The 18,949-nt window shown below is 34.1% G+C and overlaps 2 protein-coding genes across 2 annotated transcripts; one reads left to right on the top strand and one right to left on the bottom strand.

Moving 5' to 3' along the window:
- The first annotated feature begins 8,825 nt into the window (after positions 1-8,825).
- On the top strand, positions 8,826-16,344 carry LOC130748007 (ran-binding protein M homolog). Its single transcript, XM_057601087.1, has 10 exons — positions 8,826-9,319; positions 9,403-9,549; positions 9,656-9,742; positions 9,847-9,892; positions 11,734-11,810; positions 13,596-13,761; positions 14,442-14,510; positions 15,054-15,113; positions 15,436-15,522; positions 15,751-16,344. Exons 1-10 carry the CDS (start codon positions 8,958-8,960, stop codon positions 16,018-16,020), a joined length of 1,371 nt encoding a protein of 456 aa, XP_057457070.1. The 5' UTR covers positions 8,826-8,957; the 3' UTR covers positions 16,021-16,344.
- Positions 16,345-16,540: 196 nt separating this feature from the next.
- LOC130748008 (NAD(P)H-quinone oxidoreductase subunit T, chloroplastic) lies at positions 16,541-17,684 on the bottom strand. Its single transcript, XM_057601088.1, has 2 exons — positions 17,275-17,684; positions 16,541-17,026 (listed from the first exon to the last, which is right to left on the bottom strand). Exons 1-2 carry the CDS (start codon positions 17,556-17,558, stop codon positions 16,606-16,608), a joined length of 705 nt encoding a protein of 234 aa, XP_057457071.1. The 5' UTR covers positions 17,559-17,684; the 3' UTR covers positions 16,541-16,605.
- Between the last annotated feature and the right edge of the window lie 1,265 nt (positions 17,685-18,949).

The following is an 18,949-nucleotide window of genomic DNA, read 5'->3' as shown; positions in this document are numbered from 1 at the left end:
GTTTAGATTAAAAAATATTGATTTTTAACTATATTTTTTTTAAGAGATTTTGAGAAAAGCATAAGTTGATTCGTGTTTGACTACTATAATTAAAATCACTTTTTTTATCTCCTCTCATCTATCATCATAGATTTTCATTATAAAATAAAGTAACTGTTTCAAATAATATGTTTTCAGCTTCAGCTGAAACAAACACAAAAAAGTGATTTTTTGATTAAAAAGTAATTTTTTTTTAAAATAAGTTGAATCAAACGCAATCTAATTGGCTCGTTTATCATTTCTTACAAAAACTGATTTTACTTTTGGAAAAATAATTGATTTTATTTTAATTAAGTTGATTCGTGTTTGACTACTCTAATTAAAATCACTTTTTTATCTCCTCTCATCTATCAGATTTTCATGATAAGCTAAAATAACTGTTTCAAATAATCTGTTTTCAGCTTCACCTGAAACAAACACAAAAAGTGATATTTTAATTAAAAAATTGATTTTTGATTTTAAAAGTGATTTTTTGATTAATAAGTGATCTTTTGATTAAAAATTGATTTTTCAAAATAAGTTGAATCAAACGCACTTTAATTGGCTCGTTTATCATTGCTTACAAAAAGTGATTTTACTTTTGAAAAAATAATTGATTTTATTTTAAGTGATTTTTTTGAAAAAATAGATTTTCATTTAACTTTGTCTACAAATATAATAAGTGCTTTCAATTTTAGAAGTGATTTTAAACTGTTTAGATATATAAAATTTTAAATATAAATTAGAGGTAGTTTTGAACTTGCAAAAATTTTAAGAGAGTGTTTCGTTTCGTTCCCTTCCGTTCCACCTTTTTCCAGGGAACCAAAGTGTCTCGTTCCTGGAGCTTTTTGTCCCGTTCCGTTCCATCTTAAAAACATGGCAAACACTGAACGGAACTCATATGTCATGTTATGTTCCCTTCCCACCTGTCAACTCGTGTTTGACTAGGGTGCACAACTTTTTTGTGTGCAAGTTACATAAAGGGTAATTTCCATTTTCATTTTCAACCATTAACCGGTAATTTCCATTTTCATAAAAAAATACTATTTTCTAAAATTATTTTAAAAATAATAGTTTCCCCCTCAATCTTCCTCGTATCAAACTTCATCTTCTTCACTCATCTTGCTTTGAATATGATAATCGCACCACCACCCCAGCAGCACTATCTTATTTCCTCTCACTACTGCGACCACAGTTTGTTTGTTGTCAGTGATAACAAAAATAACACAGCGCCCCTAACCCATCCTATAATTCCATTTCGGGGTTTTATGGGTATTGTTGGTGGTTAGGGGTGGTGGTTCGATACAATTTAGTTTTTATCATAAATAAATAACTCGTTTTCACCAATTTTCTCCGGTTCAACTGATTCATGTATCGTATGGTTTTTTGGCTAACTGGGTCGTGTTCATTGGAATGATTCTCAATCAGAGCAGTCAATCCACTATAATTTTTAGAACACTGCAAATTATTACGATTTGCCAAGCTTCCTTATATTCTTTTCTCCTAAAATGAAATGAGTGGATAGCATAATTTTTAAATTAATGATGTTTATTATATAAATTCATTCGATAATGATCTCTCAATTTTTGAAAAAATGTGATTAGTTTGTAAATTTAATTACTATGAATCAATTGTGTAAAGACTTTATACATGCCCGTAAAAAAAAAACTTCTATACATGCAATTTTTTTGTTAATAAGAAAATTAAACAACTAAGTTAGATTATGCGAGGATGGTGGCCACGAATCACAACTTTGGAAGATGATTTGGAGAACCAAGGCGCTAGAGAAAGGTGAGATTGTTCTTGTGGTTAGTGGGCAGGGACGCAATTCCTACAAATGCGAAGCGTTACCGGAGTCATTTAGCAGCGTCGTCGGCGTGTCTACGATGTGGTGCGGCGGTAGAGAATGCTGAGCATGTCCTCCGTCGTTGTCCAGGGTCGGTGTGGGTTTGGAGCCAGTTTGCGAGGTTAACACCTGTGGTTCCAGCGGCTGCACCTTTCAGACTTTGGTTGTTTGCCAAGCTACAGGTTCAAGAGACAACGTTAGTTTGTGCCATCGCATGGAACCTTTGGAAGTGGCGTAACAACTTTGTTTTCGAAGAGGATCCTTGGCGATTCGGGGAAGTAATGCAGCGTATTCGTGTGGATGTGCAAGAGTTCCAGCGGTGGGGGATGCCGACGGCGCAGCCTGTAACACCCCCTTTTTTCCCATTGTTTTATTTAAAAAGGTTTATCAGAGTTTAAAAACATATCTAAGAGAGTATTACACTTCTTCACGAAAACTCATTAAGATTAACACTGATTATGTTTGAAAATTTATAAGTTCATATGGTTTTCAAAGAATAAATTATTCCTGCCAATAAAATTTCTAAACCAGCCAGATAATTCTATGATGCATAAAATCACTTATTTAAATAGGTTTATCTTCCTTGATATTCCAGTAAAATTCATCATACTCAGAACTTAATTTCATAGGCACTTCGGCCATCAACAGTACGACATCGCCATAATTTAGAAAATTATTCAACAACTTCTATAAGGAGAAGTTATAAAATCCTCTCAACAGAAATGTAAAAGTAATGTAAAATATCTACCCAGTGTTACATTACAGAGCAAGACATTTATTTTATAATAATAATAATAATAACATAAGCTAAGACTCTCCGAAGCTACTCCTCATGAGTCACATCTCTACTTCCTGTATCTAAGCGATGTCGCATAGAACATCATTCCAACAGAAGGGTAAGAACTTACATTGTATAAAATATAACATAACAAAGAGCAAGTAAACAATTCAGATTTTGCTTTATAAACTCTTCACCTTTTTTTTAAAAATTTGAGTGATTATAATATTTGCTCTCAAGACAGTTTCATAATTCTTATTGTTGTTTCGGAAAATTATAAGTTTTAAGAAGAATAATAATTCGACTATACCACAACAGCAAAACAATTCACCAACAATTCACCAAACACATAAAATCACTGAAAACGTGAAACTTAGTGTGTGAGACTCGAATGTATGCATGTGGTACCAATTCTTAACCTTAGCGGTATCACCACGTCCACTCCAGACAGTTAACCACCAATGAAGTCCACCCCAGACTTCAAGAACCACGCCAGTTCTGGGACAAACCTCAGTTTTCCGATGAAAACCGACACGTTACCTCTTGACTAAATGAAGTGTATTTCGTGCAAAAACTCATAAATTAAAACATGCAACTTGAGACCACTCCAGCCCCAAATATATAACATATTTTCTCACCAAATTCCATAACGGAAATCACACCAAAATTGCAAAATAACACTTCAATATAATTATCAAATCATTCACTATTCCACCAACATACTAGCAACACGAAATCATCAAATGTTTCACATCAATTACCAGAATCAGTTTCAGAATCAATCACAGAAATAAGCAGAAACATAGCAAACTTGCATATAATCCTGGTACTAAATGAGCAGTCCAAAAATTATTAAAATTTTACCAAACATAGCCTTATACGTTAGCTTTCATATAAAATTGGTTTCACCCAATTTGGAATTCTGTAGAGAGAGTTATGCTCTCTACAGCACATGTTGTAAGGGTGTCTGCGAGCAGAAACAGAGTGAACTTTTAGATAATTCTGGTATTGAACCAGCAATCCAAAAATTATGAAAATATTACCCAACATATCCCTATGAGTTAGCTTTCATACAAAATTGGTTTCACTCAATTCGAAATTCTGTAGAGAGAGTTATGCTCTCTACAACACAGACGGTTAGGGTATCTGCGAACAGAACAGAACCCAATTTTCCCCAGAACCTCAATTTCGCTCAAAATCAATTTTGCTCACCACATGTTAACACTCAACAAAGTCTCTCAGTTCTGAATTTTCAAAGAAGATTGGGGTTCCTTCATGTTAAACTCAACCTCTGTTATTCTACAATTATACAAGGTAAATTCAAACCCTTACCTCTTGAAGATCAAAGTCTAGGTTTTCTTCTCTTTTCTCCTCTCCTTGCTTTTCACGTGTTCTCTTTGTCTGTTAACTTCTCAAATTCTCAAATTCTGATTTCTCTCTTTCTAATTCACTCCTAACACTTAAATAGTCTTACAATGGGCCCCACTCCCAACTACTCACTTAAAACCTAAAACCCTTATTTATCTATATCACATAATCACTTAATTATCTAATAAAATCACTTAATGACCTTATCATCTAATTAAATCACATAATCAAATAATCATCGAATTAAATCACATAAATTATCAAATTACCATATAGTATAATAATTAAAATAAAATAATAAATAACCTAATAACGAAAAGTGGGATGTTACACAGCCAAGCACGACGGCCATTCATGGAGATGATTACGTCGTGCTGAAGACTGATGGAAGTTGGTGTCGTAGCGATGACAGGATGGGTGGCGGTGGCGTAATTCGTGACAACGTAGGGCGCTGGGTTTCTGGTTTTGCAACTTTCCTGGGTGCGGGCAATGCTTGGCGAGCGGAAGCGATGGCGGTCCGTAAAGGGCTCATACACGCATGGGAGTTGGGCTTCCGATCAGTGGCTTGCTATGTTGATAGCTTGGAGGTGCAACAGGCTTTGAATAGCAATGGGGACGTACAGGACCATTGGCACGAGGAAGAAATATTGGCAATCCGGGAGCTACTCGCTAGAGATTGGAATGTGACTATTGATTACGTTTCGAGGGAACAGAACACCGTTGCGGATGCTTTGGTGAAGCTCGCTGTTAGCGAAGGTTGGGATTGGAAGGTTTGGAGGATTCCACCACCATTGGTGGTTCCCCATCTTTGCCAAGATGCTCTAGTTTAGTGTATCTTTCTTTATATTTCCCTTTGTAATCTATATACTATAGAAAAGAAGAACTCTGTGAGACCCACTTAGATGAGTTGGCACTCCCAGGTTCACTCTTATTCACCCTCCCTCATTAGCTGACAAGTGTCAAGCTCTAAATCATTCTGACAAATTTATGGTGAGACAATTTCTCCTTAATTTTGGTTTTGTGGCTCATCATTGACAATCTATTGAATAATCATAAAAAATCTCATTAATTGTTGATTAATTTTTTTTAACTGTCCATTTATGCTGAATCAAAAGTCATCACCCATCATTAACTACTTATGGAATAGTCATTCAAAATACTATTAATTGTTGTTTAATTTTTTTTAAACTCTCCATTAATGCTGTAACAAAAGTCATCACCCATCATTGACTACCTATGGAATAATCATTCAAAATCACATTAATAGATGTTTAATATTCTTATTCATACATGAGGCTTAAAAACAAAAACTTTCTCACTTTTGTTATACGTATTTTGCTTTTTTTTTATGTGATTAAAACTGATTTTGCTAACCTTTCAAAAAGTACGTTTTTGAAATCAAGATTCAAATTTTAAAATTTTGACAACCTATAAATTCAAATTTTGAATATTCTTTTTGGAACAATATTCTCCTTCCTTTTTTCACGTGCAAACAACATAAACCCTAATTGTTTTCATCTATATAAACTCTCTTATGTAATTCTTCTCCTCTATCATTCCATTATTTAACCATCATCTAAGAGCTTTGAAATAACTATTGTTGTGATGACTGGGAAATTGAGAAGCAAATGTTGAAAAAGCAAAAAAAGTTCAGGTATTGCTTCTGATTCAACCAGTTTCTTGCCATATCATAAGGGTATAGTTACATTTCTATGAACATTATGAAATGATCTGCAACGTGTGTGATTTATTGAAATGATTTTGATTGGAGTGATGCTTTTTTTACTTTTCCTTCTGTAATTTCATAGGCCTCATCACCATGGGACTTTTATTGCGAATTGGAATTGGGGATGGTGAGCTTATATGAAAGATTCTTCAAGAGTGAATACAACAAGTGAGGTTTTTGCACTCTTCCTACTTTCTGTTAGATTTTGCTGAATTTTTTTGTTTGTTTTTCCAGAGTGGCTTGGTTGAGTTTTGTTCTACAATTAAAAACCAAAGAAGAGATACGAGGAAGGAGAGGTAAGCCTTATGAATTTTTTGATTCACATTTATTTTGAGCAAAGCATATTGAAACATATAACTCAGGAAACATATACATCTTTATATTTTAGGCATGAATCTTCATCTACTGACCTTGCTGCTTGATTTAATGTTTAGCATGTTACAATTTGGTTATACTCTTTTTCTTTTGGTGTTCACAGATTTTGGTTGATGATGACAGAGTTGAACAGTTGCGGCTTACATAATTACTTAATTAGTATTAAGTGATGTAAGTTAAAATAAAATTAAATACTATTATATATGCACATGCTATCACTATAGATAGTTATGTATTGTGAATTTCAATTTTTACTCTTATTTCAGGATAGTTCAGATCCGTTCATGACAACTACTTCTAGATTAAAGGCTGATGCATCTTCTTCCAACTTAGCAAAGATTGTTGTTTTATGTTGTAATTTATTTATTTATTTGTGCACTTTGAGTTATTTATTGTTTTGCGTTTAGATTATGGTGTGAATATTATATTTTTTAGGTCATATAGAATTTTTTAGGTCATAATATTATATTTAAGTTAATGGAGTTCTTTTTTTATTAAATGTAAACAAAAATTGAGGTTTGAGTTTGAAATTTTAATTGAGTACTAAATAATAGTAATTGGAGCCTAATTTTCAGTCAGATTTTAAAACACTTGATACTTTTTTTTAACAAAATAAGCAAATCAATAATAAATATAATGGGTAGATATTAACTTTCTTATGCAAAATCAGATTTAGTTTGTGATCAATATAAATAAGAGAAATCCGTTTATTTAATGAAAAGGAAATGAATAATAAATTTTAAAAAAATCATTTTGATTGGGATACATTTAATTTCAAGGTAAAATAAATTAAAAAATGTCAATTCTGTTTTAGTGAATAAATTTGATTTCTCCTTTAATAATAATTAATGGAGTTTCTTTAACTTTTTTATGTAATAAATATAAAATTTAGAATAATTCCATAGATTTTGGTGTGGATATTTAATTTAATATTGAAATTTGAGTTTGAAATTTGAAATTTGAAATTGAAATTTGGTTGTGAATAATAGTACTTGCGTCAAAATTTATGGTGTGATATTAAAAAAAATTTAAACGCTTAATCCTTTAGTTTTAATGAAAAAAGAAAATAAATATTGAATTTAATGAGTGCAGTACATAATCAACTTTCTTAAGCAAAATCAGATTTAGTTAGTTATGAGTATAAATAAGGCAAATCCGTTTTTTAAGTAAAAAGGAAATGAATAATCAATTTATAAAAAAAAACATTCTAATTGGGTAAAATGAAATTTCAGAGTGGAATGATGAAAAAAAGAGTCAGTTCCGTTTTAATGAATAGATTTTGATTTTTCCTTTCATAATAATTATTGGGGTTTCTTTTACCTTTTTTAGGAAAAAGGTAAATAATGGAATGATCTCATAGATTAAGGAGCGAATATTTAATTTTATTTAATTAATTTATTATTTTTAAAATTGTAAAAAATAATTTTGCGATTTGAGTTTGAAATTTAAAATGGGTACTAAATAAAAGTAATTTGATCCAATTTTTCATTCGGATTTTAAATTATTTTGCTCAGACACAGAATACGCTTTTCTTTCCACCCTAAATCATTTGTAAATTCATTCATAATAATTAATTAGGTTTCTTTTAATTTTTTAAGAAATAAATATAATTTATAGAATGATCTCATTGATTAATGAGTCAATATTCAATTTAAGTTAATGAATTTCCTTTTTTAAAAATTGTTAAAAAAAATTGAGATTTGAGTTTGAAATTTAAAATGAGTACTAAATAATAGTAGTTGAGGCCAAATTTTCAGTCAAATTTTAAAACATTTTTCTTAAATGAGTACTATATACTTATGATTAGATTACATGGTAAAAAAGTTCGACGAGGAAAAACATTCTACACAAGAAATAGTTCATGTAAAAACTAATAATTTTTGCTAACTCTTCATTCCCATCCTTCCCTTATGGCTCCTAGCTTTTACCACTATTGCTAACTCTTGGGAACAATTTTTAATCTAATTTAAGTATATTTTTTATAATTTTAAAAATATTTAGGATTAAATGTATATAAAGTTTTTGTCAAATTTTGCAAGTTGTGTAATACTCATTGTGATTTTGTTTGGTTGAATGCTCATTTTTCAATTTTTCATATCTTAATTCAAGGCTTAATAGCTTTTTTGGTCCCTCACTTATCACAGTTTTGCACTTTTGGTCCCTAATAAAAAAATTAGCACTTTTGGTCCTCCACATTGCTTATTTGTTTGCAAAAATGATCCCTATTTAGACGAAAACTGCAAAAGTGTGTAAATATGAGGGACTAATTTTGCTAATTTTTTCCTAAAGGGACCAAAAGTGAAAAATTGTGATAAGTGAGGGCCCAAAAGAGCTATTAAGCCTAATTCATTAATCGTGCTTAAATAATGAGATCAATATTCGCCGTGCAACGCACGGGGTAAAAAAGCTAGTACATCAAAAAATCTAATAAGTTAGATTATCTACACACAAGACATGAAAAATACTCAATGGGAGTTGCTTATAAACAACACATTGAAGACAACCATCCCGTACCGCTTGATGAGCCATGAAGTCCGTAACTGATGGGATAAAACACATGCATTTAATTATATTCCTCTGTTTCTATATTTTAAATATTTGTTAATTAAAAATTAACTAAATATCATAACTCTAAAAATAATGTAATTTTGATATTAAAATGTGAATTATAAACATAAATAAAGTAATAAATTGCAGACGATTGTTGTTGTGATTGAAGAAGGGAAGGGAAGGGAAGGGAAGGGAAGGGAAGTGCGCGTGTAAGTGTTGTTGTTTTTAGGGAAGAAAAGAAAAGCATCTCAATTGAGTTGAATTAAAGAGAAAGAGAAAGTGAGTTAGGGTTTGCGATGAGGGAGAGTAACGGGAACGAGAACGAAAAGGATCTGGGAGTGCACTTCTTGGAGGTGTGTCGTCGGAAGGAGAAGGAGACGGAGATGGAAGAAGATGATCAAATGGAGGAGTCACCCAGCGAACTGAACACCATTAACAGCTCTGGTGGTTTTGTGGTGGTTTCCACCGACAAACTGTCAGTGAAGTACACGAGCATCAACCTTCACGGCCACGATGTTGGTGTCATTCAGGCTAACAAGCCTGCTCCAACCAAGCGCCTTGTTTACTATTTCGAGATTCATGTCAAGGATGCCGGAGTTAAGGGTCAAATTGCCATTGGCTTTACCTCTGAGACCTTCAAGATGCGAAGACAACCTGGGTCCGTCACTTGCTTCTTTTCTTTTCTCTCCTCTCCGATTGGATAGATCAGATCTTAATCGTTTCTTGATTTCTTGTACACAGGTGGGAGGCCAATAGCTGTGGATATCATGGCGATGATGGTTTGCTTTATCGTGGACATGGCAAGGGTGAACCCTTTGGCCCAACCTATACATCTGGTGATATTGTTGGTGCTGGAATTAACTATGCCTCACACGAATTCCTTTTCACGTATTTATTTATCCCTCCCTCCCTTTTCCATTCTATTCTATGTGATTAAACATCCATCATCATTTTACAATCTCAATCTCTCTCTCTGTTTGATTATTATTGCCAGTAAAAATGGCCAAGTCGTCGGCACAGTTTACAAAGACATCAAGGGTCCCCTTTTTCCAACTATTGCTGTTCATAGCCAAAATGAAGAGTATGTTCCCCTGCAATATTATCTATCTCATTTAGACTAGTTAAAGGTTCTTTTTAGTTGAGGTGTTTAGTCATTCAGGAGTGTGTTTCATTTATCTCTAACAGGGTGCATGTCAACTTTGGGCAGAAACCGTTTTCTTTTGACCTAAAGGTAAGAATCCTTTTTCACATTTTGTTTATCCCATTCCCAGTGTATATATCTTACTTTAGTCTTTAACATACCCTACTTTCTGATGTTATGACACAAATATTTTAAGACATTTTTTTATTGAAGAGATCAAACCTTTGAATTTACTTCCAATTTCTAACCCAGTAACGTACTTAAAAACCTTGTATCTCAGCTGCCATGTCGTAAAGCATATGTTAGTTCTTATTTGCCTGGAGTTCATGTTTTGTCTTTGTTGATCCATCTAGCTGAACCATCTAGTGAAAAGGATTCTATTTTTGTTTGTATTTTCTATGAATTCGAATTCATTGCTCAATGCTTTGCTTGCGTCTTGTTGTGAGTTATATTTATTTTCAATGTTTTTTTCATTATTCTGCTCTCAGATAAATGCCTGAATTTCAAATCAAGCAAATCTATTATTGATTTTAGTTTTACCTTTTGATTTTAAACTTAGCCAATTTCGTATCCTTTTTGCATTTTCTAAATTAAGAATACGGAAATAATCCCCATGCGTAGAAAAATTGTCCCTTTTACTGATGAAGTTTTTGGAAAAATATAGCTGGAGCTTGCTAAAAGTTTAGCATTTTTTAAAATAATATGGAAGCTTGAAGAGTGAAAATGTTGCTCCTCATTTCACTTTTTATAATTTTCAGTGGCAATCATTTTCCTTCCATAAAAAGTAGAATTTGTAATTGAAACAGTTGGTAAATGACGCTGATAATGTGAATGTGTGATTATGATGGTTCATATTAACTTATGTATTGAATAATATTTTTTTCAAGGTTAAGTATTTTGGGGATGAGTATAGTCAAAAAGGGTAAACTTGTTGCTATCAAGCTCCCGCAATGCGCGAGGTCCAAGGAGGGGCCAGACCCTATTTATGGATCTAATGGAGGCAGTCTTACCTTGCATTATTGCAAGAGGCTGATTCCACAACTCGAACCTGTGTTCGCAAAGTCACATGGGAGCAATCTTACCGTTGCGTCGAGGCTCGCCCTCAGCTTAAGTATAATCAGAATCGTATAAATTGTGATACAACTCATGTGATTCTGAAACTCACATATACATGTCACTTGTTTCATTTTGGTGCTGGAGTCATGGTTTGAGTTGCTAGAATTGCAGCAATCCCAATTTGGCTGCATTTCATGTTGTCTTCACTTCCTTGTTCTTTGCTGTCCTTTTTTTTACCGCAATTTCATCTTCTTCATCTCAGGGTTGTAAATAGCATGCTCTAACACCATAGCGGTGCTCGGCCGCACCTGGTTGCTTCATAGCGTTGCAATTTAGTACAGTGGCTGTTGCATCTGCTTAAGCGGTGTAAATAGTGGCCGTTTTGATGCTATTTTGTCGCTATTCAATTGGATTGACGAAAACCCAAATATGCCACCAGAAAATTAATGTGAGGACATTTTTGGAGGGTATTTTAGGCTTTTCCTTGGAAACATAATTAGAAGGGTTTGGTTTGAAGAGAAGATTTGGACCTAGAAAAGGATAACTAATGATTCTTATTTATCTTATTTATGAAACTTTTATTTGAATTTTTATGTTTTTAGGAAGTTTAGTTTAAGCCTTAAAGGCTTAACCTTATTGGTTACCTTGACTTTTAGAAGAAAAAATATGTTAGTTAGATAACCTCATCATACATCCTATGCATCCAAGATAATAATAGCGTGCAATGGTAGATTAAATGATGTCAATGTGGTTTCCTACAGTCACCAAGACCAATTTCATGTAACCTTCTTTCAATATTAACAAAGTTGATAAAGATCTGTGCTATTTACTTTTCTTTAGCATTATATCTCTTAATTTTTCATACTGTTTGTTAGGAATTTGAAGCACAAGAAAGAATGAAGCAGCAAATGAAAATTGAGGAAATTTCTGTGCCACCAACTATCAGTTACAGGTGAGAGAAAATTACATTTAAAGAACTTTGTAATTTCTGCATTTCCATTACATTTCATTTAAATTATTCTTGTTCTTCGTCATAATTTTTCTTAAACTAAATGTGAGCCTAGTGAGTTATAAATTCTCCTCATATCTAGGATTATTTCTAGGGCCTGTATTTGCTGGGTAAAAATACATAACACACATTTCTTAAGAGACAAGTTCTTTAATAGTTTGTGTGCCTCTGGGTTTAAGTGCCAGTTTCTTTTGTACTGTGCATAGCCATTTATCAATGTTTCAAATGGCGTTCTGTGTACCAACGTTTCGTAAATGTTTTGGTTAGAGCTTGAAGCTGAATCCATAGAAGTTTAAAGTTCAATTCTTGAAAGTCTGATAATGCTAAAAGATAAACTTAAAGCTTCTTTAATCAGTGTATAGTGTACTTGTCCAAATTAGAATTTAATCCTAAAGGATGAAAATTCAGTTGTTTTTGTTTAAAATATACACCAACAAACTGGTTACTTTTTCAATTTCAATTTGTCCTTTGGGAAAATTCGATTTTCAAAAGATTTTAAAGTTTAAACTCATAAAATATTATGATTTTATAGCTCACGGAACTGTGTCATGTTGTAATGTAAGTATGAGGTTTACCTGTGTGTATATAGGTTTATGTTCCTTGTGTCAAAGTTATCTCTTTGTGTTGGTCTTTTACTGAAAAAAGGAAAGTACTCAGTGGTGAATGCATCATGTAACTGTTTTACTCAACCTCCTGGCAGTTTGAGTTGTTTTCTTCTGCCTTTTACATTGTCTAACTGAGATTGTCTGGCTGCTTGAGGTTAAAGTAGTCATTCCCTTTACGGAGATATCAATTATTTTTAAAGGGCCATGTTTGTGCTGTAGAGCTCATTCTAAAGCATATCTTCCAAGAGACATCGAGAGGATGAGTTTTTCCTTTTCAGTGTCCTTAATATAAGGAAAATCACTTAAGGACTTGCAATAGGATGTAAAAATGGAAGGAAATTAGTGTTTCAAAAGGCTAGCTGCTATATCATCAAAGAGGACATTAGTGTTTGTTATAATGGTTAATGGTTATAGTTAGGATTATAATAAAAATGGGTGTCAGGTATAAGGGTTATATTTAGAAAGCATGCATATGACACTGGACACAGATAGCTATGATATAGACAGGGGAACGGGATATGACAAATTTAAAAAAATTATAGGACGCGGGTCACACAGCCCTGATATAATATAGAACATAAAATTTAAATAAAATTAATAAAAGAACACAAATCTTAGATCAAAAGAGGGAATCAATATTTTTAAAATTAGCATGAGTCATTAAATATGGACATAATAAACTGCTCTTATTTATCTAATTTTTGTGCTATTATCAGAATTGATATAGTCAGAAGTCAAAAAGTGGAATTAAAAAAAGTTGTAAAATACAGTTAATAGAGTCTGAGAAGTGTCTTGCGTGAATGTGTTTGACAACTGATATGACTTTGAAGGGCCTTACTTGCTTTATCTTTCAGTTCCAAACATTATTTTCTTATCTAAATACTGGGAAGATCTAATTGTTGTGGTTTTATTATCGAATTACTGGGAAGTCTTTCTCCTGGGCTAAGGAAGACTTCTCTAGTGTTGCACACTGTAGCTTTTTGTGCTTTTATGAAGGTTGAAATTAGTCTATTTCATCTTGGCTGCGTGACATACATGACTTTCTTGGGAATTAATATAGCAAGTATTAAGTAATTAATACGCAGTAATATTTTTCAACTTTGATATCATTTCGTATTTGCAGAATTGTCCGTTCCTACCTGCTACACTATGGCTATGAAGATACATTGAATTCATTTGATGCGGCTAGTAGAAGTACTGTTCCTCCTATACATATAGCTCAAGAAGAAAATGTAATACATGAGCAGGAAATATCATATACATTAAATCACAGAAGGACTTTACGGCAGGTACATATTTTTTGTGTCAATCTTTCTCTTTTCAGTGTGTATAATTAGGATAGGGAACAAGGGAATGATAAAAGGCATTTGGTTTTCCTAATTTTATTTTTCTGTGATATTATTTCATGAGGGTGCTTTTTGGCTCATTTCGATCATCTCTGTGGATCTTCTAAAAATAATCTAAACAATATTTCCTGTTTTCATATTTTCATCACATAATCGTGGACATGAAACATAATGGAAAATTAAAGTTATATTTTGATTTTTGTAATTATCATTGAAAACATAGTGACTGAAAATGAAATTAGAACACAACTAAACACCGAGCCGTCTCTTCCTGTCTTCTGAATAATGTTCTGTAATTCTCAATTATGATATCATTGTATAGTTCATGCTTTTTTGAGGTCTTCCTATTATTTTTAAGGAAGTCAGCCATTCATATTATCACACCACATGAATCAAAATATATTACAAAATGATAGATTAAAGTTCCAATCTCTTCCTGTATTGTTAGAACTTGGGTTTATTATGATTTAGTAACCTTGTCCTTTGAAGTTCCTGTATTGTTGTCGATAGACATTGTAATTTCGCTATCCCTTGTTTTGTTATTGTTAGTATGATATTATGGCTGCGTACAATTGCTGATTTACAAACTGAATTTGGCTTGCCTCTTTTCTTTTTGAATGAAGCTAATCAGGGATGGGGAGATTGATGTTGCATTTGATAAATTGCGTGAATGGTATCCCCAGATTTTTAAGGTGGGCTCTCTCACACTAAAATGGTTGTTTACAGTGTATATCCTGTTCATGTATCTGGGCTCTAATCTGACTTCAATTTACTGATTAAAGATGCAAACAAGTCTGCTAAGGGGTATATATGTTTTTAATATATTTGTACTAGAAATTGCTTTAAGAAGGAATCTTTGTAGTGATTATAGCTGATAATGCTATGCTGCACTGAAATTGTGAACTGTGTCATGTTCTGTTTTATAGTTGGAACTGTAGTACAATGGAGAGATCACACGGTGTTTTGTTTCCCTCTGTTGGTCACTCTTTCTGCTTTCATGGAGTTAAAAAATAATCACCTCTGTTTAAAGTGGCAGTACATGGTCAAGTTGACTTAGGTTTTCATGTTGAAACTTGAAATACTTGAGTGGTTGGTCCTTATATCATATTTTTACTAACTTGTAATGGGAGGTCATGTAGCGCTTGCATATCTTGATTTGATATATATCTGCTGCAAGAATCTTCTTTCATTATACTTATCTCATGAGGCATGACGATCACTTCTGATTACTGCAGGGCAATACATCAGCTACATGTTTCCTGCTTCATTGTCAAAAATTTATTGAATTAGTTCGGGTATATTTCTTTCAATATTTAGTTCTGTAACTATTTGAATCATGTTCTACTTTACTCCTGTACTCCATTAGTATCTCTGCAATCCTTGATGTTTTTTATTTGATATTAGTAATATGTTTGGATTTAGGCTGTTAATTTCCATGGCTGGTTCTCTGTTAATTAGTTAAGTTTTATTGACATTATTTATTTATCTCCTGTCACTTATTCAAAATTTCGAATGCCCTTTCAAATACTTTATGATATTTTTTCATATATCCCTATATAATTCACCCAAGTTGAATACTTTATTAATATTTTTTCATTTTTGTCTTATGATATTTAGGTTGGAGCCCTGGAAGAGGCTGTCAAATATGGAAGAAAAGAATTGTCAAATTTTTTTGGGTTGCCTTTGTTTGAGGATTTAGTTCAGGTGATTTTTCTTATCATATTATAAATTTTACTGCTTCACTATTATCCCCTGCTGATCTCAAATTTCCTATGGGTTTACCTGTCTGTTGCATGAATCAAATAGCCATATAATCTTTTTGAGCGTATATTGCACAGTCCAAGAAGTCATAGTTTTGTGTTTGTATGTTTCTTGGACTCTCTGATTACTATGTTAGTACTGATACATGGCTTTGGATTCTTTGTTCTATAGGACTGTGTTGCTTTGCTGGCATATGAACGACCACTGGAATCCTCCGTAGGATATCTTCTAAAAGACTCACAGCGTGAAATTGTAGCCGACACAGTAAATGCCATGATATTGTCTACAAATATGAAAGGATCAACAGTTTGCTTGCACTCCAATCTTGAGAGGTTACTTAGACAGCTCACTGCTTGTTGCTTAGAGAGACGATCATTGAGTGGAGAGCAGGGAGAAGCTTTCGAACTTCAAAGAGTGCTCAATAGTTGTAGAAGAGGCTAGTGCTAGGTCATGTGTATTGATATTCTTACTCTGCTGTTCATATTGACCCTCGTTTTATAAACAATGCCAAATCATCATATTGATTTTAGTTACCCGTATCTTGTAGGGTTCCCCATATTGATGCACACTTATTCTTTTCTTTAGAGGGTGTTCTCTTTATGCATGTAACCTCGTCATCATCAAAATGATGGAAATGGAAAGTTCAACTAGGCAAAGTGACATTTTAGGCTAAAAAATTTGGAAAATTTGCAAAATGTGTATCAATATACTGTTGCCTTTTCCTGAATTTGATTGTTCTTCTCATAGTGAAAACTTGTGATTCAATGAGGTATTTGCACTATGCGTTGAATATGCATCTGTTCAAAAGAACCACACCAAAGTTGCTGCAGAAGCAGGTGTTGTTACTTTGATGTGGTAACGGTAAACTTAAAGCTCTTTGAAAAGCTCAGAGGTGACAAAGGCAAATCTTTCCTTAAATCTTATAATGATATGATCTTATATCTTATATCTCAAATCTTCATTCTATTGTATTGCATATACAAGTTCCTAGATACTGATGTCCCAGTTGGGTTAAGTGTTATAGCACTAATATGGTTCTTTGAAGAAAATTACATATATGATACAGCATATGGCAAAAATAATGATAAAAATATCAATAGTAATGGCAGAAACTGCTTGATCACTAAGCTTCATATTCCTTCCACCTAGCCGGTCAACCATATCTGGAACAGGTTCCCAGTTCTTCACTTCTTGCTCATAAGGATCCTCAAATTTTATTTTCATTTTCTCTGCTTGGCGGCTTGCAGCTTCTTGAGCAAGGGTCCAGTCATAAAATCTCCGACTTTCCTCGTTGCTAAGAACATTGTAAATCTCTCTTAATCTCATGAATTTTTCTGAGGCTGTTTTTAGAGGAAGGGAAGTTGTGTCTGGATGGTACTCCTTTGATAGCCTTCGGTAAGCTACTTTAATTTCTTCTAAATCCGAGTCCGCTGAAACTCCTAAGAATCTGCTTGTTTCCATCAATCAGAAAGTTAACAAATGAAACTCAACTAGTCAATAGGCACATGAGAATAAAAAAGTCTAATACCAAAATAGGTGGTGGGACTTTAATTTGCTAGTAAACCGGTTTGTGGGACCAATTGGGAAAACATGTAATCTTTGCAATGATTTTGGAGCTTTTTTGCAAGAACATGTAAGATGAAAATTGACCAGAAACGACAAGAACTAACAGCTTATACATAGACATAGACTCACTCGTAATGAGAACCTGAAGAACTGCTAAGCAAATCAGCAAAGTTTTCACCCAAAAGGTTCTTGGGTTTTTCCTCCGCATTCTTCTTGGTACCTCCAATCCAGCCTTCATCTTCGTTATTCCAATGGATTCTTGTGTCAACTCCAGGGGGTGGTCTTCGAGAGGCGTGAGTAGTGTACTGAGAGTTTGTGGTTCCTATCCTGAGAAAAAACTTTGCTCCTCTTGCTGGGTGATTTCCAAAGATGGGATTGGATAATAGAAACTGCGGAGCAGCTGTGGAAGCCATTGGATGGAGGGTTGGGAGGGAAGAATAGTATGGTGGTCAGCTTTTGAGAAAGCTCATGTGACTCACCCTCTTTTCCATCTTCTGCGGTTCACGTTGAGTTTGGATGTGTGGACTAAATTTTTTTGTTGTTGCCTACAATTAAGTATCTTCTTGGTACCTCATGGTGTTCACTAGGGTGAGAAACTTTTATTTTAGTCTACCTATACATCAAGGATAAATTAGACTTTGCACTAAAGAACTTTAGACTTTACCCTTTTTCTCCCTCTTCCTCCCACTTTCTTCTCCCTACTTTCACGATCCTTCTTCATCGCCAAGATCCATTGAAGGTTGGAAAAAGTGACGGTTTTGGCTACCCTGTTCTCTTCTCTGAACATAGTTGTTTTCAATTTGCAGTGATCATCTCCATTGCAACAGTTCCGACGCCGGAGGCCCAGTTGAACGACGGAGGAACAATGACAATCAACAAACCCTCCGAACCTACCGGATCAGAACGGTGGCGCTCAACAAAATAATAATTATAAAAAACACCAGAAGCAACAACCATCATCAGAAGCAACAACCATCTTCTTCGTCTTCAATTCAATCAACCCTGAGAAGTCAACTTCGATCTCTCTCTCTCTCTCTCTCTCTCTCTCTCTCTCTCTCTCTCTCTCTCTCTCTCTCTCACACACACACACACGAGAGAGTCACAACATGGATCCTCCTTGTTTCATTACAAACTCGTCGGAGGCTCGCACCACGTTCTCGCTTCATCAACCTGGTCCTGGTGTCGCCACCACACCAGTCACTGGTTCATTCCAAATAGGTCTCGCCAAGTTCCTCACTTTCCCTCACTGGTTCGCTTTTGGGCTTCTCAACCCGCCACCACAAACACTACTCAACCTCTGATGGGCTCAAGGTATAAGGAATTCTCGGCAACAATTGGACCATCCTGGACAAGAACGACGACGATTGGAGGAGTCATGTTGCCGCCTTAGCTCAGTCCTTTCACTTGATCAAACGCCGCTTACAGGTTAAAAAAAAGCTTCAATTTCTTCCTAGATTTATGTTTCACACTCATTAATTCTCTGGGTAGTTTTTTTATTTTATTTTTTAGTTTCCTTTTAATTAAGCATGATTTGTTTAACCCTACCTTTTGATCAAGCAAGTTATGGTGGAGACTAGATTCGGATATGAGACTCGAAATGCTTCTCCTCTACCTGAAAAACCCCCCAAAACCCCTCTTTCCTCCTCCTCCTCCTTCCACCAAATGCTCCTCTCTGCCTGAGCGACGTCGTTCTATTCCTCTACATCTACATCCGCTACTTTCCAACCGCAGTCGGCGGCGGAGATTGAGCAGGTTCCTGAAACAGAGACTCAGATGGAGCGGGCTATAGCGACAGTGCAAGAGA

The sequence above is a fragment of the Lotus japonicus genome, chromosome 3 (assembly GCF_012489685.1).
Source record: "Lotus japonicus ecotype B-129 chromosome 3, LjGifu_v1.2".
NCBI lineage: Eukaryota > Viridiplantae > Streptophyta > Magnoliopsida > Fabales > Fabaceae > Lotus > Lotus japonicus.
The sequence above is the reverse complement of the archived record's forward strand: the minus strand, read 5'-3'. Positions and strand labels throughout refer to the sequence as shown.

Excerpts from the sequence above, each read along its gene's own strand:
- LOC130748007 (XM_057601087.1), top strand. The coding sequence starts at position 8,958 with ATGAGGGAGAGTAACGGGAACGAGAACGAAAAGGATCTGGGAGTGCAC. Across the intron at positions 9,320-9,402 it reads AAGATGCGAAGACAACCTGG|GTGGGAGGCCAATAGCTGTG; the intron begins GTCCGTCACTTG and ends TCTTGTACACAG. Across the intron at positions 9,893-11,733 it reads CGTTTTCTTTTGACCTAAAG|GAATTTGAAGCACAAGAAAG; the intron begins GTAAGAATCCTT and ends ACTGTTTGTTAG.
- LOC130748008 (XM_057601088.1), bottom strand. The coding sequence starts at position 17,558 with ATGGCTTCCACAGCTGCTCCGCAGTTTCTATTATCCAATCCCATCTTT. Across the intron at positions 17,027-17,274 it reads TCTTCAGGTTCTCATTACGA|ATTCTTAGGAGTTTCAGCGG; the intron begins GTGAGTCTATGT and ends GGAAACAAGCAG.